Source organism: Acinonyx jubatus, chromosome B2 (assembly GCF_027475565.1).
Source record: "Acinonyx jubatus isolate Ajub_Pintada_27869175 chromosome B2, VMU_Ajub_asm_v1.0, whole genome shotgun sequence".
In the NCBI taxonomy this organism is placed as follows: Eukaryota; Metazoa; Chordata; class Mammalia; order Carnivora; family Felidae; genus Acinonyx; species Acinonyx jubatus.
This window is the reverse complement of record NC_069385.1, coordinates 84,755,428-84,780,818: the sequence shown is the minus strand read 5'-3', so window position 1 is coordinate 84,780,818 and position 25,391 is coordinate 84,755,428. Positions and strand designations below refer to the sequence as shown.

Here is a 25,391-nt window from a genome sequence, read left to right as displayed (position 1 = left end):
TTGCTCTGAGTGTTGCCAAAATGCATGCTAACTCTCATCTATTATAACTACGAGTAGGAACTTTATGCCTCCAACAAAAAGAGAAAGATGTATATTGTAGGTGATTTAATCTACCACATATTGGGTTACTTGGGGAGTGATGCAGGTTGATATAGAAGGAATGAAGACCTGGTTCTTGAGTCATGTCTCAGATATTAACAATCTTGAAACTGAATTATTTTGCATTTTGTAATTTGGAACACTGTGATGCACCAAAGCACCATAGAAATGGGTCTTCTCGGGTTATATTTTCTAAAGGTACCGTGCAAAAACAATAGTTTTCAAATAAGGCCAACCATAACATATTTTTAAGTGCTAAGTTCTCTAGCCTATAATTCTGTCACCGTTTAATAGAAGCTTTTCTTTTAAGCTGTCACCTAAAAGAGAAGAGAGGGAGTGAAAATAATAAACTTGAACACACACTTTCATGTTGGATGCCACACTCAGCGCTTTTCATTTCCCTTTTGTGTGTGCTAAATCGTTTACTGCACTCATCATTTCATGTGATACTTGGCAATAACCCAGTGATAATGTATTTATTTTATATATGAAAAACACTGAGACTCAGAGAGGTTGTTCAAAGCCACATACAGCAAGTCAATTATCTGAACGAAATTATTTAGGAGTCTCACAGTATCTTGCCTATAATGTCTAAACCTCCTCCATGCATAAATACTCTTTCAAGGATAGGAGATATAATTTAAACAATACTAAATAAGAACTCAAGTCATTATTTTCCTTGAAGTGGGGGAGGATAAGACTTTAATTGGTGCATTTTAAAGCTTCTTTTTAGCTTTGTTCTTGACATGAAATCTTAAGGGAACACCTGCATATTAAACAGACAAAAACGGAGATACTCTGATTACAGGAGGAGAGGGGCAGGGCAGGCTAAACTGAAATTCTGGCTTTCCCTGTCTCTCACCAAAATGAGTTTTGACATCTCAAAGTTTTGAGTGATGTCAGACATTCTAATTGTTTAATAGAGTTACTGTTGGTAGATGATCCAAAGCTTCCTCAAAAGTCAACATAGATAAAAGCAGATGTTGGGAGCATTTGAGTTCAGACCTATTTCGTTACAGTGTCCAGAAACTAGCAGGCAGTCGCAGCTCTGTTCCTACTTTACAATGTGATCTTGAGTGCATAACTTAGCCTTGTGGATCTGGGTTTTTTAAGCTTTGAAATGAGTAAGGGTTGACCTACAACAGTAGATCTCAGCCCTGGTTCTACATAGTAGGAAGCTTTTTGAAATTTCCAATACCTAGGTGCCACCCCCAAGGAATCTAATTTGCTTACATCTTTGGATGAAGCCTGAGCATCAATGTTTTTTAAGTGCTCCTTAGACGATTCTTATGTGAAGCCAGAATGGAGAACCACTGATCTGAATGATATCCTTGTGTCCTTCTAAACTGATTGCTGTCATTGAAATGCTAATGAGGACATTCTTAAATATCTCAGCTATGCTGCTGCATCACATCAGGAGCTTAAGTTTCATTTTTATACATTTCTCTCTCCAGTGTCCATATTATTCATGGGCTGGATTTAATCACACAATTGGGCTTTTCCACAGAAAACCTGAGAAAAAGCTAATAGCTTAAGGAGTTCCCCAGGAAGAGGATTTTATTCTTGTTCTCATCTTCCTTTTCCAAGTCATTTCCATGTTTTTGATCAATTATTCTTGAATGCTAAATCTCACAAATTGTGAAAAAGAAAAATTCTGCAGCCTCTTTGAGGGTCACTACATTATTTTACTAGATTCCTCAGGGCCTTATATGCTTTACGAACTGATGTGTTCCCAGTACCTAATACACTAAATAACCTGGTACATAACAGGTGCTCCATTTTTTTTTCTTAACAAATGAAAGGCATCCAATTCAGCCAGTGGACTCTTGAAAGCTGAATAGTGTCATATGGATATGGCTCCCTCATGAAGCCTCTACCTACCTAACTACTAACAATTTGATCATACTGTTAAACAAATGGGCAGTGTGACATTCATTATTACAGCCTCTTCACCCCTATCTCAAGTCTACCAGTAGTTGATTTGATGGAATTATAGCATTAAGGATAGAGATCGTCTCAAATAACCTGTTCATAGCATAGTTAGTAGAAGCACAAAACTGTTGTTGTGTTCAGTTTATGAACATTGTTTCACAATTGTTTTTTATATAAGGTATAATATTCTGCCAGTCTGACCCCAGAAATCCATTCTACACTCCCTCCCAACATACCTACAGGCACAAACAAAGCGTTCTCCTCTATCCAAAGCATGCTCACTTTCTAAGTTCTCACTTTAAATTAAGTGTCTGTCTGTAGGCTATTAAAGTCAAACATTGCCTCCGTATTGAACAGTATGGTAGAGGAATTTAGATATTTTATGCTGATATATTAAGGTACAACAAAATGTGAGACACACAATAAATATATGTTCTGTTGATGTTGAACAGACCTTACACTAAGGTCAAGAATCAGGTAACAATTCCATTGACATTAATGGAAGAATTGCTCTAATTGGCACTACAGGTACATGGTTTCTAAACATTTTCAAAGTACAATACATTATCTAAAAACAGGAAAACATGTGGTGGCCAGCTATTAGTACCACAGCATGAATGCTCCTATATCACAGCTAGGACCCATTTTACTAATAACAGCAACGAATACAGAACTCCATGGAAGCCTGTTTATGTGCTCCCTATTTACTGCAGTAAAAGTAACAGGAAAGTTTTGAAAGCATTTATCCTTCTCTTTTCTTTTCTATTTCTATGTTATATTTTAATATTTGGGATGTTACCAGCCAGCCAGTACTCTTTGCTTTCCCTTTTGAAAATGTTAACTGTAAATCAGATTTTTTGCGGGAGAAAATGAGTTTAATAATCTGTGGTCCTGTTATGAGGCAGAGCCTGCATTGATAAGCAAAATAAAACATGTTTAGCTTTCAGGGGAGGCTTGGCCAATAATGATCCTGCAAATCAGAGCTGGAATTCTAGCTGCTCTCTGCCTGGGAATCTTGCCCGGAGCCTTTTTGGCTGTCATTTTTGCTGTTTCATATTTGCTGTTTCATTTATATGCATCAAATTAACACTAACTTTCATATTTGGGCAAGAAAAGAAAGATGCTTACAAGTAGCTGGAGTTCAGGAACTCCAAGAAATTCTCCAAGGAACACAGCTTCCAAACAAGGTTCAGGTTTCTGTATTTTTAGAAAACATGTATATAAATGGATTACCTACAAAGACATTCAACACACATCCATAATTCTAGAATTGTGCTTTCAATTAAGGATGCCGTAAAAATTTTAGGAGACATGGTTTAGTACAGTATATCTGAATCTAAAGAGTACCAAGCAATATTATTTTGGTTATATAATGTGTTGGGAAGCCCTGAGATTCAGAAATGTTAAGGAAAACAAGAACTTTCCCCCCAAAAATGGGGGAAATAAATAAATCACACTTTCTTATTTCAGAGTTTATAATTCAAAATGATAGTTTCATCATTTTTTGAGAAATTGCTTTGGGGAAAAAAGGCAGACTGAAATTGCTGCTGAATAGAAGTTTATTTATAAACTTGAGGATCTAGGAGAATCACAATACAATTCAAATCTAATTACAGGAATGACATCCCAGAGCACAAAAGTATGGGAAGTGTCTTGAGTGTGTTAATTTTTTAACTAAACTTTGAGCAATAGCTCTTTTCATCTAACACTCTAAAACAAATAAACATAATATAGAGTGATTTTGCACTGCTAAGAATTTTTGAAAACCTGCCAGCCATGGACCAGAGTGAAAAGGAATGCTTTGATGCATGTTATTTTATGTGTGCTGAGTTTTCATCTGCAATAGATTGGGATCACAATGAAAGAAGCTTGACAACACAGTCCTTCTACAGGCATTGTGACATCTGAGCTGTCACATAATTCAAATTACCAACATTAGACTCAGAACTGGGGGAGGGGTGGGATGGAGTCCCCAAATGGACCCACAGACTTTCAGCCAGAGTATCACTGGCAAAAATAACCAACACCTAACGGTAGCTCATTAAGATGACTTTTTAACTATCCAGTGCCAACTGATAAAAATATTTATTAAAAAGACTTCTCTGTTCCTTTGTTTTCTTACCTTTTTAATAAATATTTAATATTTTCCCTCAATATTCTGTTTCAGTGCTACCCAGATGTGTTATTTTTATACAGGAATATTATCATTTGAAATATAAAAGTAACTATCCTTATTAATTAATTAAAGCATTCATTTAATTAAATTAATTAGTTTAATTAAACCATTCATTTAATTAATTAATTAGTTTAATTAAACAAATTGTTTAATTAATTCACTTCTAACACTGATGCAATTTAGTAGAGTGAAAAAGGGTAAAATATGACCCTGACCCTCATCATCTGCTTGTAGACAAAAATGATATAAATGGTTAGATGACATCACACAGCAGTATATAATCATACCTCAAACTGTGCAAGACAATAAGCATTTTAGGAGATGGTATCAGGAGAAAGTAGAGGATAGTGCGCTGAACAAAGTGGGGTTGGTGGAATTTTGGATGGGCTGAGATGATAAGATTTAAAGTATTTCAGCTATGAACTTGAGGCAAGATGCCAAATGAGCGTGAAAATGAAGAGACCTACCCAGAGATTTGTGCAAGTGGAAAACACTGGTTGACAGAGAACAGAAAGACCAGGTCTGGCCATGATGCCCTTGGAAGGCAGGCAGAACCTTGTTCAGTTCAAGAGGCCATAGGGAGCCACTGAAGGTTGTTGGAAGTGGAAAGCAAAGTGATAAAAGGAGGATTTAAGAGCAGTTTGTAGACTATATGGCAGCAGAGAATAAGTGAAGCCAGAGAGACTAATAAGAAGCTAATGACAGCATCTAGTTGTAAGGCTTTTGGAGCCTAGACTGGACAGAGTCAACTTTATTGCCTCCTAGGGCCACACAAGTCCCTCTGCAAAGACTTCAAACTTGTCATTCTTTAATGCCCAGCTACAGTCAACAACTATCTTGCATTTACAATGTTTTTACCTGAGGATTTAGATTCATTTTAGATATCATTAATTCTTTTTTTCCCTCTACATTGATGAAATTTATATCTTACACGTTTCTGAGGAAAATACAGTTTCATCCAAATTTTAATACGTACAAGATAAAACATTAGATCTATTACTCAAAAAAAAAAAGGTTACCTTACATATTTACAAAAGAAAAAACATTGTATAGCTGGTTGAGTTTAAGTGACGGGAGTTATTTTCAGACATTTTGGAGTCAGTTTCTTTTGGAAACAGTGAGATTGGTTTAAACTGCAGATTCTGAAATATTTCAGAAGATCTCCTTACGTTGTTTACAAAAAAGCAGAAAGTTATCTGATGGAGATGGAGGGGAAAAAAACCTCTTTGCTTAACCACAATGCAATACATGGACTGCATTCATGGAATTCATATTTGTGGATAATCTCCTTGAAGGTTAAGTGAAAATATGATTTAACTAATATATTTCACAGAACAAACCTTTGTCTTACTGAAATGATTTATTTTAATATAGGACTATTCTTGGAGTGCCTGGGTGGTTCATTTGGTTAAGCATCTCAGGGTCTTGAGTTCAGGCCCTGCATTGGGTTCCACACTGGGTGTGAAACCTACTTAAAAAAACAAACAAATAAAATGTATATGACTATTCTTTCTACTAAATGCGATAGAAAAAGAGCTGACACCTGCATTTCTAATGTGAAATGCCTAAAATATAAAAGTATTGTTTAGCAAATATACATTACTTAAATGAGAGTAGAAAACACTCATGTTAAAGACTGAGTTTGAGACCTTCAATTAGATTGCAAAGGTTGTTAATCATAGCTCCTAACTGTTAAGATGGCAAGCTTATATTTCTTATCAAGTCGATCATAATGAGTCTCAGTGCCTTGTTTGAGTTCACACAATTATCCATTGTTTGAGAAAATTAAAAAGAATGGATATCTACTTAAACAGATTACAATGATGTTGTCTTGGCCACTTTTACATGAGTGAGGGCCTTGGTAGCTTTGTACTTATTTAGTCAATGGACTCAGTAATTGTAATTGTGCCCTGATAGACTTTTAAGTGTACACCATGAAACATTAAGAATGATAGCATTGTCTAAGTTGCACATTTTTATTTTCTCCTATGACTCTTTCAATTATATATGGATTATTGTAAGGACATGGCCAAATGATCTGTGCTAATCAATAGGAGAAAGCCTCAGTGCTCTCAAGTTCCTGAGAGTATTTGCAGCCGCCGTGGTTTTTTATATTGTAACTCCTGTTTATTTGTTGATTCTAAAGCCATGGTGAAAGTATGCATTATGGTACAGAAAGATTTTATTTTTATATGAACTGTCAATACTTTATTGTTATACTTCATATTTATAAAAGAGTATTCTTTGAAGCTCACATTTTCCATGAGTTGATATTAGTAATAAGCAATCTTGTTAAATAAAGTTATATTTAGGTGTTTACGTATTTTGAATTTATATCCAGTTTATACATACAGCCAATCCTCATTACTTATGGATTCCATATTTACAAATTTGCTAATTCACTAAAATAATTTTGTGAGATGAAAATCAGTACTCCGGCCACTTTTATGGTCATTAGTACAACAGTGAAAAATTTCATTCTCCCAACATGTTTCCAGCTGGGGCTAGACAAAGGTATCCCTGCCTTCTTGTTTTAGCTCCCATGCTGTAAACAAGTGTCCTTTTCACAGTCTACTTATTGCCACATTTTTCATAGTTTTGGCTTTTTATTGATTATTTCACTATTTTTAAATGGTCCCTAAGTGTAGTGCTAAAGTGCTGTCTGGTGCTCCTTTAAAAACAAACAAAACAAAACAAAACAAAACAAAGCAAAACAAAACAGAACAAAACAAAACCCTGTGATGTGCCTTAGATAGAAAATACATGTGTTAGATAAGCTTCTTTCAGGCATCTGCCATAGCACTATGGGCCAAGCGTTCAATGCCAGTGAACCAGCAATATATATTAAATGAGAATTAAACAGAAATATACATAAAACAAGATTATCTATTGAATGATTGAAAAAACTGTTGTGACCAGATGCTCACAGGCACCTACTTCTGTATTTTCTCTAGGAGCAGTGATTCAGTATTGGATAATTCAGTGTTCAAAGCAACTTTACAGAACATATAACTACCAGCAATAAGGAGAATCAACTGTTTTTTTCTACTTAAAAAATCAAACTGGTTTTTTCTTTCCTAGAAGGCCATTTTTCCAGTATTTCATCATGAGCCATTATGGCCTGGTTGTGAATGTGAAATGTGTCATCTGAGTAGGCGATTTTATGCCCACTTTTGTTGCACTATCCATTGACCCACAGCATCAAACAGTTGGCTGGAGGATAGTGGCTCAATAGTCTCCAGAATTGTTAACCCCTGTATGCTCATGTGTTTTTAAATCCAAACTTCAATAAGCAGGCTGCTCTTAAAGTTTGAATTGATAGGTTTAGACATTATCATTTCAATTTTTAGGAAAGGCTCATAACTGGAATGAGTGCAGTGGAATTCTATTACTTTAGAGCTAGCAACACCTAACAGAGTGCCTTGTGTAAAGAGAGTCACTCACTTTATCTGTGTGTGAGAGGGTCGAAAGCATGCTTCTACATGGAATAATAAATAGTGTTGTCAATTTCAGTTTAGCTGGAAATGATGTTTGAACTTATGCAGATTAACCTCTTGGTTTTGCAGAAGCGAATGCCAGGCCTAGAGAGGTTAAGGTGCCTGCCAAGGCCACATACTGGGGCAGAGCTGGAGGCACTGCCTTCCAGTCCTAGGAGTACCTCCCTCCATCATGCCACCCTTCCTAGGAAGTCCTGAAGCCAACTACAGAGGTCAGAACAGTTTTTGCTAGTTTGAGTTGTCATCCCAAGCCCAACAGGAATTTCTTATTGTTATCTTATAAATACCTTTTGTTTAAAGCATATTTATTAATAGAAGTAAAATATTCCCAAATAACTGAGAATCTGAATTTTTATCTTTTCATTTTAAAAAGGAAAGCAGTATTTTGCAAAGCATTCTCCTATTAATTTGTGATGACACTCAAATATTTATATTAAAGCCGAACTTCCATGAGGAAAAGAGAAACTCAACTGTGTTCAGTTTGAAACTCACGTGTGGGTTTTGAGCAGGTCAAGGTAGGAGGCACTGTGGACCAGAGAACATTGCAAAGGAAATGCTTTGAAAAGAATACACTCCATACAGACTGTTTTGGGGAGTCCAGCACTTCCTCTGTGGCTCAGTAACTGGCACAGGTGATTGGCAGCTTCTACCAATGGCTGAGTTCAATAGAACCCACTTAATTATGCCTTGAAGATTTGTTGTTTTTGGAAGGAGTTGGAGAAATTAAGTAACAAGACCTGTTTTGTTTTATATCTTATAGTGGCCAGAGGAAGATATACAAAGACAATGACATATTTAAGGTACTATATTTTTCTTCTTCTGTGCATTTTATTACACGGAGCAGAACTTCAGCACTGGCTCCCTTCTGCAATGACAAAGAAGAAGGTCCACAGTTATAAAGTTTTCCATAAACCTAATGATATTAATTATAGGGTTTTATTTTCTCCTTTTTATAACCTCTTTAGGGTAAGAACACATTCCTTGCCCAATAAGAATTTTAGTCAGTAAGTTTTTCAAGTTCTCTCGATGATTTTATAACCAGTGCCTGCCTGTAACCCTCCTTTGCAATGACTTGGTCAGCATAGTGAAAGATAATGACATGACATAATTTTAAAGTACATCGAAAACACAAGGCATCTCTTTTTTAAAAATGTTTATTTATTTTTGAGAGAGAGACAGAGCATGAACAGGGGAGGAACAGAGAGAGAGGGAGACACAGAATCTGAAGCAGGCTCCAGGCAGCTGAGCCAAAGTCAGATGCTTAATGGACTGAGCCACCCAGGTGCCCCAAAAGGCATCTCTTTATTTATTCAATGTAATAATTATTTTATTTTTATTTTTATTGAAGTATAGTTAATATACAGTGTTATATTAGTTTCAAGTGTACAATATAATGATCCAACAATTCTATGCCTTACTCAGTGCTTATCAAGATGAGTGTGCTCTTAATCCCCTTCATCTATTTCACCCATCCCCCACCCACCTCCTCTCTGGTAACCGTCAATTTATTCTCTATAGTTTAAAGTCTGTATTTTGGTTTGTCTCTTTTTTCCCTTTGTTCATTTGTTTTATTTCTTAAGTGCCACATGTGAATGAAATCATACGGTATTTGTCCTTCTCTGACTGGCTTATTTTGCTTAGAATTGTACATACTCTCTAGGTCCACCCATGTTGTAGCAAATGGCAATATTATGGCTGCTTCCATAATTTGGCTATTGGAAATAATGCCTCGTAAACATAGGGGTGCATATAACCTTTCAAATTAGTGTTTTTGCATTTTGGGGGTAAATACCCAGTAGTGGAATTACTGAAGCATATGGTGGTTCTATTTTTCATTTTTTGAAAAACCTCCATACTGTTTTCCACAGTGACTGCACCAATTTGCATTCCCACCAAGAATCAGTGCATGAGGATTACTTTTTCTCCACATCCTCACCAACACTTGTTATTCTTTGTCTTTGTAGCCTTTCTGACAAATGTGATATTTCATTGTGGTTTTGATTTGCGCTTCCCTGATGATTAGTGACGTTCAGCATTTTTTCCTATGTCTGAGTTTATTTAATTAAAGGTAATTTTTTTAAATGTATGGTGCAAGCCTTTGGCACATCCTTCACTATATTTTTCATTCCTTACTTCTCATTTTCCTTCAACCATATAAATAAATCAATAAATAATTATTGAATACTTGGACGTTTTCAGAACGATGCTATGTACTACAAGAGTCTCACATGAATAAAGAACATGTTTCCGGCTTTCAATAATGTAATGTTTACCATGCCAGGTTCTAAGAAATATAACTGTCACTTAAGATATCACTAAGAGGGGGCACCTGCATCAGTTAAGCATCTGACTCTTGATTTTAGCTCACGTTCTTGATTTCTATTTGTGGGTTCAAGCCCCACATCAGGCTCTGCGTAGACAATGCAGAGCCTGCTTGGGATTCTCTGTCTCCTCTCTCTCTCTCTGCCCCTCTCCTGCTCAAGCTCGTGCTCTCTCTCTCTCTCTCTCTCAATCTCTCAAAAATGAATAAACTTAAAAAAAAAAAGATATCAGAGAATTGGTAAGAATGGTGTTCCTTGATCCAAGCTTCAGAAATATACTACACTAAAAACTTCCCCTAGAACTTCACCATTCACATTAGATGTCAAAGATGTTTCACAGGCCAGGGGCACCTGGGTGGCTCAGTCAGTTCAGCGTCTGACTTTGGCTCAGGTCATGATCTCATGTATTGTGGGTTTGAGCCAGCATTGGGCTCTGTGCTGACAGCTTGCTTAGAACCTGGAGCCTGCTTCGGATTCTGTATCCCTCTCCCTCTGCCCCTCCCCTTCTCGTGCTTTGTCTTTCAAAAATGAATAAACGTTAAAAAAAAAAAAAAAAGATGTTTCACAAGCCCTGTGATAAGGAAACCCAGTTACTGTATTTGACAGAGAAACTTTTTTTTTTTGAGTCAGACCTAAGAAAATTCCTTCAGATACTGATATTCTATGGAAACAGTTTAGAAAATTATGGATTAAAGAGCCTCATAAGACATTTTATTATTAATGTTTGGCTGCAGACTCAGGGCCCTGAAAGTGTAGAGAAGAAATAGATCATTATGATACAGCTTAGTGAAGAAGAGAACCTCAGAGGAGGTTGGCCTTTAAAAGAAATAAAAGTGTGATTGAAAAAAAGCAGAACACTGAGGTGAGGAAAGGGAAACTCATGTCATAACTCCCAAAATGTTAAGATTGATTATTTTGGGGGTTCATGGGGAGTGAACAAAGGTGCAGGCAATGATTACTAGGAATTTTGACTTTCTAAGTTATACATTTCTGTATTTTTTATGTGCTTGTTTTTACAGTACTTACTGTATAATACAATGGCTTGTTCTTAAAATCAGATGCTATCTCCCTAAAACTCACTAAGGTTGACCTATCAGATTAAGAATATGTGTAGATGGTTCCTCATAATTTGTGGGCATGTGTGTGTGTGCATATGTTTACAAACAGGTGTGCAAATATAATATCTTGGCCAAAACAAGTTGAAACACCAAGGTCAACCTGTGTTGCAAATGTGGTCAGCACCTGTTGTTTATTTCTCGAGTGTGGCTAACTTCCGGGATAAGAATGAACGATGTGGTCTCTTACTAAATCTCCCTTTTGGTTAGTCATCCAGCCACTATGTGGTGAATTTATACCTGAAACTAATGAGCTTGAGACTAAGCTGAAAACAGCCAACTTGTGTTTCCTCACTATAGTTTGACTTCTGTGAGAACTATTTGGTGGTCTCCAATTTCAGTGTATTCATTTTTTAAAAGTATAGTTTATTTAAAAAATGACAAATTCAGTTTTTACTTAATATTTAATGAGCCACTTATGCCTAAGGCACAAGATATGATTCTGATCTGAAAGTATAACCAAGTTTGAAGGTAACTAAACTGATAAAACCCTCTAGACAAAGGAAATATTTTATAAATATTGATGTCAGTTTGAAAAGCTATTTTTTCCTTCATCTCTCTAACATATTATTAAGGAAATTTTCTGAATCTAGGAAAAAAGACACATATAAATTTTTGTGTTGAGTGTATAAATAAATGAATACACATATATGTATAGCAAAGTATAAGCATAATGCAGGGATAATATGTAAGGTTGGACCATGTAAAATTGCTGAAATTTGTTTCTGACATCCAGGAATGACAATCGCTCACTCATTAGTGGTCTCTCCTCACCTGAGTAGACAGTTTACCAGTTGCGTTGGGATGGTATTTTGACTCCACCTTGGGCCAGAATTCCTCTCTTCTTGCCTCCTCCTGTCCTGTGTCATTTTACTCTGTCTCTTATTGTTTCCTAAACATTACCAGACAGCCTGATTACTTACAGTAGTCCTTATATGCTAATCCATTTCTTGGTTGGCAGATTCTCAGACCTCTGGTCTCAAAGGTCAAAGGAAGTTCCTATGTCAAGCTCAGTAGCACCGACACAGAATCTGTCAAGTATTGTTGATCTTTCCTCCGTATCTGTTCCTATTCCTGTTACCTTCTAAGATCATCTAGAGGATCCCAGAAATTCAAGTGCCTGAGTACATGTCAACCTTCTGTTGTCTGATGTCACTTCTGAATTGGTTGACAGGAGTTCTAAAGGCCTGTATAGAAGACTGGCTCTGGGACGAATGCTGTAAAGAAAATATGCTCCCCAAATTCAAGCATGCTTATTTCTTTTCTGTCCCCTACATTTCATTCTCCATCGCCCCCTCTATGTTTACAGACTGAAATAACTATCAGCTTCCATGGATTAAGTATCTAAATTTTGATGTGACTGTTCATTAGTTTGATTATCACCATGTATGTATTACGGACGCACATGTATACAATGTCAACGCAATGATCTGAAAATAGAAAATTGCGATGGGTTTTCTCCACATGCAGTTTTAGTAATACCAAATCAAATTACCTAGTTGAGGAGAATTAGACTTAATAGGAAGTGCTAAAAATGATCTGAGTTTTGTGACAGGCATTTTTTAGTAGAAACAAATGCAATTGTTTGTTATGGCTTTGGCATGGCATCAAAGGCTGCACTGCCTTCTTAGCTATTGGTAAAGAAACTCTGTAACCATAATAGCATTTGTCTCAGCCTCTGGCTCTGAAAACTACTATCAGAATGAATGCCAGCTACCATGCCAAAAAAGCTGGTTTTCACATTATTCCTTTCAGAAATCGAGTGTAGAAACAGACTTAAAAGATCCTGTATTTTCTATTCACCAGTGAATAAATGAATATCTGTTGCCATTAAATATAGCATTTAACTGGTAAAAGTCAATGAGTAATTTTTGAGCTACTTCTTTATGTAAGGCCCTGGTGGGTAATATTGGTGCCTGGTAGGTGTTCAATGAATTTTTCTTAAAGTCAAAGAAGTAAGACAAAGGCCTGCTCTCAAGGACTTCATAATCTTCTCACTGGCGTAACATGTGTCTGTAAAATGCTTTTATTTCATCACATACATAATCAAACCATACCTATGCAGGTATTAGACTTCTCATTTTACAGAAGAGGCAACCAAAACACAGAAGAAATAAGAGATAAGAGATTTGGCCAAGAGCTCTGTATTAGTCAGTGTTCTCCAGAGAACCAGAATCAACAGGAAAGATAAATACAAAGGATATTTATTGTGAGGAATTGGCTCATGCAATTATGAAAGATTAAAAAGTCCCACGATCTGCCATCTGCAAACTAGAGACCAGGAAAGCTGGTGGTGTAATTCAGTCCCAGGGCCTGGGAACCAGGGGAGCTGAGGCTGTAAATCAGGAGAAGATGAGATGAGATGTCCCAGCTCAAGCAGGGAGGCAGGAAGCAAAGGGTGAATTCTTCCTTTTCCACTTTTAAGTCTATTCAGGCCCTCTAATAGATTGGATGATGCCCCCTCCCCCACATTGGAGAGGGCAAGCTACTTTACTGAGTCCACTAATTCACATGCTAAGCTCATCCAGAGACCACAGACACACTCAGAAGGTTTAATCTGGACACCTCATGGCCAGTCAGGTTGACACAAAATTAACCATCACAGGTTCTGAGTTAGTTTAATGAAGCCAAACTAAAAACAAGCCCTTCTAATGCCTAATATAACACAAGTTTGATCAAACCTCCCCTAAGTCTTACTAAATCAGACTGGAAAGGAAGCATCTTGGCACACAGAAGAAAACAATATCCTCTCCTTCATTCGCTGATGCCCCAAATGAGTAGAAAAAGTAGTGTCATGCTTTCAACATGTGGCCTTCAGTTAATAGTTTACTGTCATATAGTTGTTTGCTTATCACAGTTGTATCATATTGTAGGATTGTACATTTTTTAGTGAGTAAAAAGAAAATCCACATCTTACAAAAAAAAATTATTTTACTCAGTGGAAAGAAAATGTTAAAACCTTGGGGTCCACAGTACTTTTTCAAGATGCCATGGATTTTTTTCAAACATTTAATGTTGGAAAGTTATTCTCAGATCCATTTTTAATATATGTATGTATGCACATTAAAGCACTTGCTTTTTTTATTGGAAGGTAAGGGTTTTGTAGAAATCCTTTAAAAGACTGATTATTATGGAAAATCATTTTGAAATTTGAGAACATAAATTACTTTCTGCCTTCCAAATCTTCATGGCAAAGAGACATGCTCTGGAAAACTTTTCAAGCTCTTAAAATTTTACAGTGATGGAAAGGTTGCCTGACATCCATTACAGATAATAGTGCCTGTTACTCTCCTGTCGTTCTTCTCTCAATCATGGTTTTCCACCAAGCAACATTAAACAGAGGAGATAAAGACCAAATACTCTTCTGATGGGCTGATACCCATTTGATCTAATACAAATGACAAAACAGGAATAATAAAGAGAGAAAACTGCTTTCCTCCTGGTTCTGTCAATCACAAATAGTACTGAATTTAGTTCTACCTCTCAAAATTTCAAAATATGTGACATTGCTTTGTATGCCTCTATTTGTCCTTTGGTTGTTTCTGTATTTAAAGAGACAAAAAGTGTTCATTACATAAAATCTTTCCTATGTTTTAAATTTATTTTGAATGATAACCTTTAAATCTGAAACAAATTCTGTGGTAAAATTACACTTAAGATGAGCCCTTTATCACAAGGACTTGAGTAGGAAAAGACTTGCTGAAAACCTTTGGGGGGATGAACTACAGCGCAGAATTACAGTAGTCTTGCCAGCTGAAATTGGAAGTCATATCGTTGCCCCTCAACTGAATCGAGGGCAAATCTGGCCCACTGCCTGTTTTTCTAAATAAAGTGTTATTAGAACACAGCCATACTCATTTCATTTCTTCGTTGTCTGTGGTTGCTTTTGCATTGCAACTTGCAGAGCTGAGTAGCTACAAGAGATACCATATGCTCACAAAGTCTAAAATATTTACTATCTGGTCCTTTACAGAAAAAGTTTGCCAAACCCTGTTGTAAATATTTCTCCTTTCCCTTCATCTCCTGCAGACAGTAATAACCAGTGGGAAAAGACATAGCCTAAAATCTCTTAGGACAAGAAGCAGAATATAATGCATCTTTTTCCTGGATTGTGCAAGTGATATTTCTAGGCCCCTGACAGCCTCATACATTTCCAAGGGCCCAGCAATCAGAAGTCATTTCTGGGTCTTCAATAGCATGGCCTTCCTGCACTGTCCTCTGAACAGACACAGAACATCAGAGTATCCAAAACTATAATTTTTTAAATGTTTTATTTTTATTTTTGAGAGAGAGAGAGAGAGAGAGTGTGGGGGTGGAACAGAGAGGTTGGGGGACAGAGGATCCAAAGTGGGCTCTGCGCTGACAGCAGAGAGCCCGAGGCGGGGCTCCAACTCACAAACCGTGAGATATTGACCTGAGCCAAAGTTGGACGCTCAACCAACTGAGCCACCCAGGCACTCCCAAAACTACAATTTTAACTGGTGGTGATGTTAGGGTTCATTTAGTGCATTCCTGTCACCGTACTGATGAGAAAACTGAGGTATGTTTCCAGTTTAAAATAAAAGGATGGGTTTCCATGAAAACTGAGGATTTAGGGCAAAACATCCATACTATTAACTACTTTTGACTTTTACATCTTCCATTATCACTTAATTTGTTTTAGTTTCAACTCTGCACCTGAAACAATAACAAAATTTAAGTTAAACACATCTAGAATTTTCAGTGGAGGGAACAGTATTACATTAGCTACAGCCACATTTTGCCTCCTTTTTTTTCCAGTTGTGTTTATATCCACATGGAATCATCAACTTCAATGTTTTGGTCACAAAACAAGCAAACAAGCAAGCAAAACTTTGATGTCTGTCTATACAACAGCAGGGAGAGAATGCAGACCCTTTTACTTACTTACGAGACCCTGGAGGAGTGTCTACGGTTTTTAAAGCTGACTGCAAATATATTTTTGGAGGCAGGAAGTACGTGCTGTCTAGTGTCTGTTTGCTGCTTGCCAACTTTGCTGGTCCATAAAATACTTCAGTGACTCCACATAGTGTGGTGCTGGCTTTCAGCTTCCTTTCAACTCAAGTCACCAAGAGCAACAAGTGCCATTGTAGACGGATCCCAAGAGAAACATGTATCTTCCATATCCCTTGGGCAGGTACTTACATATAGTTTCAGTTTATGGTTATTACTCTCTGGAGACATCTGTCTGCTGGGTTTATTTTTTCCTGATGTTGTACCACATCATAAAGTCTAGTGCCAAGAGCCCTTTAACTACTCAGGAAGATTTTGTTTTCTGTTGTTTTAGTCACTTTACTACTTTATTTCTGCAGGCCAAACGGAGTAGAGAAAATCAGTAGCAACCCTCCACTCGACAGCCTCATAGCTTAACCTGGCTGTACTTGGTTGCAAGTTTTTCTTTTGTGAGAGCTTTAAATCTCTCCTTGAATGAGAAGTGATGGGCCCCCTTGTGTGTATGTGCAAGAGAGTTGTACTGAGATTTCCCATGAAGTGTGAAGGCTCTCAGAAAACCTTCCAGGGAAAATTTGGTTTTAAAGCAAGTGGATCAAATGGGTCTCATCAGTTGAAAGAAACAAAATTCATAGTTGATGTTTTTATTATCAGCTATAGTACTGTAGAATAGCTTGTGTTTGCAGGGAAAATTAACTTTAAGCCTATTTTTGTCCCCTTTTGTTGCTCTCAATAGTACTATTTAAATAAATGTAGTTAAGAATTTCTATTTCTCATTTTCAGATAATTTAATGGTTTTTATCATATATTTATATAAAATTATAGTGATTAAGTCATTATTTGCCTAATAAATCTACAACCTTTTTGTGGAAAAAAATTATTCAGGTCAGACAACTATTGTCAAACATCTTTTAACACATGTTTTCAACCTTTGCCATAGCTTCTTGCATAAACAGACCTTTTGAAACAAAGCATGGAAAATTTAATCCACCTGGGCTCATATTATCAAAACTAGTAGGCTGGATTATTTTCCGTGGTGTCAGCACCAAGATTATCTCTTGAAAATATGACTTTAAAAGCAACATTCACATAGATATTACAAATGTTGCCTCTCCCTCACTGTTACGAATAACCTTTATTTCTATTTTTTTTAATATGAAATTTATTGTCAAATTGGTTTCCATACAACACCCAGTGCTCAACCCAACAGGTACCCTCCTCAATGCCCATCACCCACTTCCCCCTCCCTCCCACCCCCCATCAACCCTCAGTTTGTTCTCAGGATTTAAGAGTCTCTTAATGGTTTGGCTCCCTCCCTAACTTCTTTTCATTCATGGCTGTAATTAGCATCTTCTCATGCAGCCCCTCTCTCAGTCCACACACACAGATTGCCTGTTCTTTAGCAGTCACTAGTGACCTTTTTTCTTAATGCTCATTTATTTATTTTTGAGAGAGAGAGAAAGAGAGAGCATGCAGAGAAGGGGCAGAGAAAGAGAGGGAGACACAAAATCTGAAGCAGGCTCCAGGCTCTGAGCTGTCAGCACAGAGCCCGATGTGGAGCTCGAACTCCCCAACCGTGAGATCATGACCTGAGCTGAAGTCAGACTGAACCTTACCCAGGTGCCCCAACTAGTGATCATTTCTCTGATTAATCTCTACCTGGTCAATTCAGCCAAGGCTCATTCCGTGTATGACTGCAGCCCCATGACTTCACAATGCTACTACCCATTTATTTAGGGCAGCCTCATGTGTCTTCCGAGAATCCAGAGTAGTGAGGAAGGAGACACGGAGGTCCAACTCACCAAAGCTGCTTATGTCCAAGAAAATACCGTGACTAGTCAACCTTGAGAACATGATCACACAGGTTTGAACTATTACATCATCATTCACATGGATTTGCTCAGACACACAAATTACTTGAGCACCTCAGACCTTGCTGCACAGTTTCATGTTTTCAATTTTCAAATGTCTTGCTTTAGAAGCAGAGATTTTAGATGATAAGTCACTTGTATTCTTTGTCACAGTTGTTAATAGTGTTAATAAAACCTTGTACAAAGTATGCAGCAATTACATGTCAATGTGATGCTCAACTGGCATTTTTAACTCAATTTGGTATATATGTGTGTGTGTGTGTGTGTATTTTTTTATGTTAAAACACAAATTCTGAGTTCAACACTATCTCAGTCCTTAAAGCAGCTCCAAGGGAAAGGCAATGAGGTATCTGGAAAGGAGGCTGAATAGGACAGAGGTCTGAGCATGAGGCCCAGCTGACCTGTGACTTGTAGACCGCGGCTGCAGGCAGGGGAAGCAGCACACAGAAGACAAGATCCCTATTATATCACAGGATTATATTACAGCATGATGTTGTGCAGAAAATAAGAAGGAGGCAGGCCTGCCCACATGGTCTCTCTGAAAGAATGGGGCAATTCATGTTCTAATGGGGATCTTAAAGTCCAGACAAAAGAGTTTGGATATGACAGTGAGAGAGAGGAACTATAAGTTTCAAAATAAGGAATTGGCATGATAAAAGCAGTCCTTTAGGGAGCAGGGTCTGGAACGCCTAGGCAGGTTGCATTCCGAACGCACTGTTGCTTTGGCTTGATGGGTCATGGGATTTACTGTTGAAATGTCACCTTTTTAGTTAGGCCTGCCCTGGCACTCTCTCCAAACTTGCAAATCCCTCAGCACCCGCTGTGTGTGAAGTTTTTTTCCTCTTTAGCAGTTATCACTCTCTGACACTGTATGTATTTTATTTATTTACATTGTACGTGACCCAGCTCTCTGACTAGAATGCAAGTTCTGCAAGAGCAGAGATTTTTGTCTGTTTTATCCACTACTGTGCCTTCACCACCCAGAACACTGCCTTATGCATGGCAGGCCCTGAGGAATACGTTCTGCATGAATTAATGAATTTATTAGGACAGGTGTCTCCGCTTTCTGAAAGCCTGCATGCCACCCACTTTGCTTTGACCGAAGCAGACCCACATTAATGCCTGTTTTTGCTAACCAAAAGAAATCTGAAAAGGATTTTCACTTTTACAAAAAAAAAAAAAAAGCTGTTACCGTACTAAAGTAGGTTTTTCTTAACAGCAAAGTGGTGTAACACAACCTTTTGGAGCATGGGGTTGGAGGGAAGGATGAAAGGGGGGGACACTCTAGGCCATTTTGGCTTATGAAAGTTTTTGTAGTAACACTTTATTTTTGCATAGTAGGAAACCTGTACCTGTACCAGGCCTGATTCTGGTTACTGGTAATTAAGGAGCAAATAAGAGGGATGCCTGGGTAGCTCAGTTGGTTGGGTGACTGACTTCAGCTCAGGTCATGATCTCATAGTTTATGAGTTCGAGACCCGTGTCGGGCTCTGTGCTGACAGCTCAGAGCCTGGAGCCTGCTTTGGATTCTACCTCTCTCTACCCCTCCCCTGTTCACTCTATCTCTCAATAATAAATAAATGTTAATTTTTTTTTTTTTTTTACAAAAAGGAGCAAATAAGAGAGACAAGGTTCCTGCCCTCATGGAGCTTATATTCTAGAAGAGGAGACCAAAATAAACAAATACTCCCAGATGGTACTGTGCTCAAAGGAAAATATAACAATGTAACAAGAATACAAAATGTTAAACAGAATGTTCCCCTATTGCATGCACTGAATAGGTGACAGTTGGAAAGACAGTTTTTGTTTTTTACTTTAAATTCATGGTCTCTGAACACTATCCAGTGGTTTCCACTCTCAGCTGTTTCCTGGCAACAGTCACAGAAACAGAGCTTGCAGAGGCAAGAAATTGACTGACGGGTTTCTGAATTGCAAACCTCAGGCCCTTTAAGAAATAGTGTGCTGTTACCTTGTTCTTTCTATTCAGCATGACGGTTCCCAATCGTTCGATTCATTCATCAGCTGCCTACATAGTCTACACATAGAATGGAAAACGTATCTTACTGCTATTGAAAAAATAGAGATTTTCAATTTAATTTTGATAGGCCACGACCCATTCAATTCATTCCAGACCGAGTGAGTGTCGTCACAGGACTCGGACTGGTGATGGATACCTGGAAATGAGACAGCAATGGAGAAGAGTCTGAACTTTCCCATCTCAGGGTGCCTGGGTGGCTGCAGGTTAAGCGTCCAACTTCAACTCAGGTCATGATCCCATGATTCGTGAGCTCGAGCCCCACATAGGGTTCTCTGTGCTGTCAGTGCAGAGCCTAATGGATCTGTGTCTCCCTCTCTCTGCCTCTCTCTCTCAAAAATAAATGAACACTAAAAAGAAAAAAAAAAGCTTAAAAAAAATGAACCTTCCCATCTCGAGGCCACTTCTTAAGAAGGTTATGATACTTTTAAGAAAGAGACTGAAACAGACCGAATATAGATGAGGAAACATGGTTAGAAGTTAGAAAAACAGTACTAACAACAGTAAAAACAAGAGATTTAAACTCTGGACACAGACGTAGAAGAGGAACTAAAAGGAGCATCAAAAGAATCCTATCTTGTCTACCCAGAAATTCTTCAAAAAATTCAGGTATTTACTCTGTATTTTTAAAGATAGAGAATTCTTTTACAGAATACATCTTTTACAGAATCACAGTCTTTAAGAATAACTTCGGATGGGCTAAAAGCCAGATAAACCAGAACATGCCACCCCCCCAAAAAAGTCTTCTTTTTCTTGAAAACAAACCAAAAAAATAAATAAATAAAAAACAGGAATAGGAGAAGATACAGTCCTATTGTTGAGGACCAAATTGTTACTATAACACAGAGAAAACTGAGCTATTCAAATCCTAACTTACACCTTCTTTGACATTAAAAAAAATGGTTTTTAAACTAAAAGGGGTTTTTGTAATGTGATTCAGAGAAAATGAAAATATATGATGGGCAAATTATTGGTCACTTTTAATGAGTTTCTGTTGCTGGGTCTGGATGCCATCAAAGGATTTGTGGGTGAAATTAAAGAACTTTTATGAATAAACTGGAATAAATCTTGAAAACTATAGGGGTGCCTGGGTGGCTCAGTCGGCTAAGTGTCCGACTTTGGCTCAGGTCAGGATCTCGCGGCCAGTGACTTCGAGCACCACGTTGGGCTCTGTGCTGACAGCTCAGAGCCTGGAGCCTGTTTTGGATTCTGTGTCTCCCTCTCTCTCTGACCCACCTCATTCATGCTCTATCTCTCTCTGTTTCAAAAATAAATAAACGTTAAAAAAAAATTAAAGAAAACTAGAATAGGAGCCAAATGACCAGAGAAAGGAAAATATCCTGAGTGTCAAAAAAAAAAAAAAAAGAGGAAAGTAGGGACCCTGGATTTTGTTGTACGTTGATAAGCTCAATCACAACTCCTAGAAATTCTCCAGATAGAATATAAGCAAATGATTTCTAATCAATTCAAATGGATGACTGTGGTTCCTAAAGAGAAACACAAGTTCACCAAGAGCAAGAAACACTAAACTATGCTCATTTCCTAATTTGATAAGTTTGCCTGCTTGCTCTATCAGGGGAATAGAGCAGATGAAATGTCTTGATTTCAGCAAAGCACTGGGAAGTGTTTTATTATATCCTTGCAGAAATCCAGGCAGGACGATGTGACTCTTATGAGGATCTGTACCTTGTATTGGAAGTCTCCAGAGATGAGCCGTGGTTTTTTGTAAGAAAACTGAAGACGAGTGTAGGACACTTGGCGATGTCCTTGGAGTAGGGAGTTGGTAGCTCATGCTGGGAATAAATGAATCAAGATTAACATAATAAAATGTAAAAATAACAAGTGTAAAAAACTTTTTAGTAATCCAACTGAGAGACATCTCATAAGTTTGGTTTACATGAAGTTAAATTTGAGCCAATGTTGTCATTTGCTTCTTTAAAAATACTGTAACTTTATTTATTTATTTTGAGAGAGAGAGAAAGCGTGAGTCAGGAAGGGGTAGAGAGAGAAGGAGAGAAAGAGAATCCCAAGCAGGCTCTTCACTGTCAGTGCAGAGCTCCACATGGGGCTGGAATCCACAAACTATGAGATCATGACCTGAGCCGAAGTCAGGCACTTAACCGACTGAGCCACCCAGGCACCCCCAAAAGTACTATAACTTTAGGCTGCATTAATACTTCCATTTCAAGGAAAAAGTAGTGATAGACAAAACCACATATTTATCACTTTTTGTCATTAGTCAGGTATACCCCCAAACCCTGTATCATTTAGAAAGGACTTGAGACTGCTAACAAAATACGTATGGTATAAGTGGTTAAGAATAAGCAAAAGTCTGTCTTCCCACTAAATTGAAAACCCTATTAGGCACAGACCATCCCTGAGTTTCCAGTGCCTGCAAATATTTGTGAAATAATACAATGAAGGTAAGTTAATGATAGGATAATATAAACAGGTCAGGAATGAAGTTAATCCATAGATAGGTATACCGGAAAAAATCTGTGTCATTATTAACATAGGTCACAAATTCACCTCTGAGTTTCCTAGCAGCCAAGGCAAGGAGAAACATATATCCAAAGATCACTGTCTCCATAAAGTAAAATCTCATAATTTTTTCAAAAAGCAACAGATGATGCATTGGCTTGATGGATTATGGGATTTCACTCATCTTCAGAGTTTTCTTACAAAAAACCATGGCTCATCTCTGGAGACTTCCAACACAAGGTACAGATCCTCATAAGAGTCACATCGTCCTGCCTGAATTTCTCCTTCTTTCCCTCAAGGATATAATAAAACACTTCCCAGTGCTTTGCTGAAATTAAGACATTTCATCTGCTCTATTCCCCTGATAGAGCAAGCAGGCAAATTTATCAAATTAGGAAATGAGCATAGTTTAGTGTTTCTTGCTCTTGGTGAACTTGTTTCTCTTTAGGAACCACAGTCATCCATTTGAATTGATTAGAAATCATTTGCTTAATATTCTATCTGGAGAATTTCTAGGAGTTGTGATTGAGCTTATCAATATACAACAAAATCCAGGGTCCCTACTTTCCTCTTTTTTTTTTTGACACTCAGAATATTTTCCTTTCTCTGGTCATTTGGCTCCTATTATAGTTTTCAAGATTTATTCCAGTTAATTAATAAAAGTTCTTCAATTTCATCCACAAATCCTTTGATGGCTTCTAACATAATAAATCCAGACCCAGCAACAGAAACTCATTAGAAGTAGCCAAATTTATTCACCATATTGCAAGAAAAATCTCCTGGAGAAGAATTTTCTAAATTTTCACATGATACCTCATTGAACAAATACAGTGTGAAGTGCAGAGAAACTCTTATAAATGGTAAATTGGTTAAATGTTTTTTGTTCTTCAAGAAAATAGCAAAAAATTGGGGCACATGGGTGGCTCAGTTGATTAAGTGTCTGACTCTTGATTTCAGTTCCTGTCTCATGATCTCATGATCTCATGATCTCACGGTTTTGTGAGTTCCAGCCCCACATCAGGCTCTGGGCTGACAGTGTGGAGCCTGCTTGGGATTATCTCTCTCCCTCTCTCTCTCTCCCCTTCCCCAACTCATGCTGTCTCTCTCTCTCTCTCTGAAACTAAATAAACTTTAAAAAATAAATAAATAATTTTTAAAAAGAAAATAGCAAAAAATCACAGTTTAGTGAAAGCAATTCCATGAGTGATCAAGGCAATTAGGTTAAAATACACAGGTTGTCATGAGTCATGTTTGCTCTAGACCCTGTGCTGTGGTGGGAAAGATGCAGGAAAAGAAGGAAATATATATCTCCAAGACAGTCCTTTTTGAAACCAAACTTTTGCTAGTAACTGAGCACCGAAGAATTTGAATTTGGATTCCCTGGCAAGAAGTGACAGTACAGATACTTTATGTTGACAGCTAAATCTTAAATCTTTTGTTTAGATGCGAGAATAACAATGGGCCTGTATCAAACTTGGAGAGATGTAGGACTAAACTGCGTATGTGTAAAGAACAGTGACAGGGCATTGAGGAGGGCACGTGTTGGGATGAGCACCGGGTGTTGTATGTAAGCGATGGATCATGGGAATCTTCTCCCTGAAACCAAAAGTACACTGTATACACTGTATTTTAATTAACTTGACAATAAATTATATCAATAATAATAATAAAGAATAGTGACAGCGAGATTGACAGATGTGGACATTGTTTCATATGCTAAGTAGACAAAGAACTGAGCTGAGTGTAATCTGAAGACTGACAGGAAGGTCATGAGGATAAAACCAGCCCCAAATATCTGAAAAACTAACACTTGGAGGAGGGAACACATGTGCTTGTAGTCCAGAGCCTGACCCAGGACCTGTAAGTAAAGGGCATGAATAAGGAGACTTGAATCAGAGGGGAAGTAGTCTTCCCACAGTAGCGTGGGCTATGCCAGTACTGTGCTGCCTTAGTGTTGGGAGAGTTCTGGACACTGGAAAGGCTCAAAGAGGAACTTCACAATCATCTATCCGTAATGTTTTAAAACTAATCCCCGTCTAGAGAGGGAGCTCAGTCAGAAATCCTTCAAACCACAAGGATTCCCTGATCCTGGGGTGAGAATCAGACTGAGCATGTCCTCTGCCTGTGGTTAGTCAGTTCCGGGGGCTGCTCTGAGGGGACGCTCTCGAAGTGCTGATGGGTTCTATTGCCTTGTTTTAGTTCATCTCCATTACCCATAGTCCTCTACAGAAACATACTATGCAAGCAGAAACAGCTAGTTCCCATACCCTCTAATTTCCTCGTAACACCACACAGGTAAAATGCCACATTTCGTTTTTTAAAACTGTTAGCTGATGACCCTATTTTTGCAAATTCACAGAGATTACAGTGATAGTATTTATTGATTAGGGTCTTTATTAATATTTAGAGCTCGTTGCACCTGAAAAGCAGAATCATGCAGTGTGTTTTTTTTTTTTTGGTTTCAAGTTTTTGCATGCAGTGCTTTTAATCAAATATTCCAAATCACCTTTAAAGACACCAAAAATGTCATATTTAATTTTCATTGCTTTGCAATGGAAGCTGAGTGTGCTGTGGATAGATTTCATGTGCAAAATGCCCTTCCTTTATGGAAAAATTATGCAGAAAGGACATTTTGCAAAATGCCAAGTTTAGAAAGAAGGGGTAAACTTAGGAGGATGGAAGAGAAAAGTGGGCTCCAGCCAGTCCTCTGATAATGAGGCTTTGATTTCAGTAGGCGGCACATCTTCTAGGTAAGTCATGTCAGCCAGTGGGTCATGTTTGGTCACTAATGTTAGCATGTGTACTCCAGTCATCCTAATTCATGATGCACTCACGAGGCTTTCCATCACATGTACTGAAACACACACTTTATCACAGCAATACTTAAAAATGTATG

General features: G+C 37.7%; 1 protein-coding gene across 4 annotated transcripts in view; it reads left to right on the top strand.

Annotated features, from left to right (window-relative positions):
- Positions 1-25,391, top strand: part of KCNQ5 (potassium voltage-gated channel subfamily Q member 5) — a 509,402-nt gene that overhangs the window by 305,241 nt on the left and 178,770 nt on the right. Inside the window, exon 1 of one of the 4 annotated variants that reach the window (XM_027057411.2) lies at positions 9,533-16,295. The exons of the other annotated variants lie outside the window; for them this stretch is intronic. Coding sequence (XP_026913212.1) covers positions 16,270-16,295 — 26 coding nt within the window. The 5' untranslated portion in view covers positions 9,533-16,269. Of the gene's footprint in view, positions 1-9,532; positions 16,296-25,391 lie in introns of those variants that run through there. 4 annotated transcript variants of the gene reach the window in all.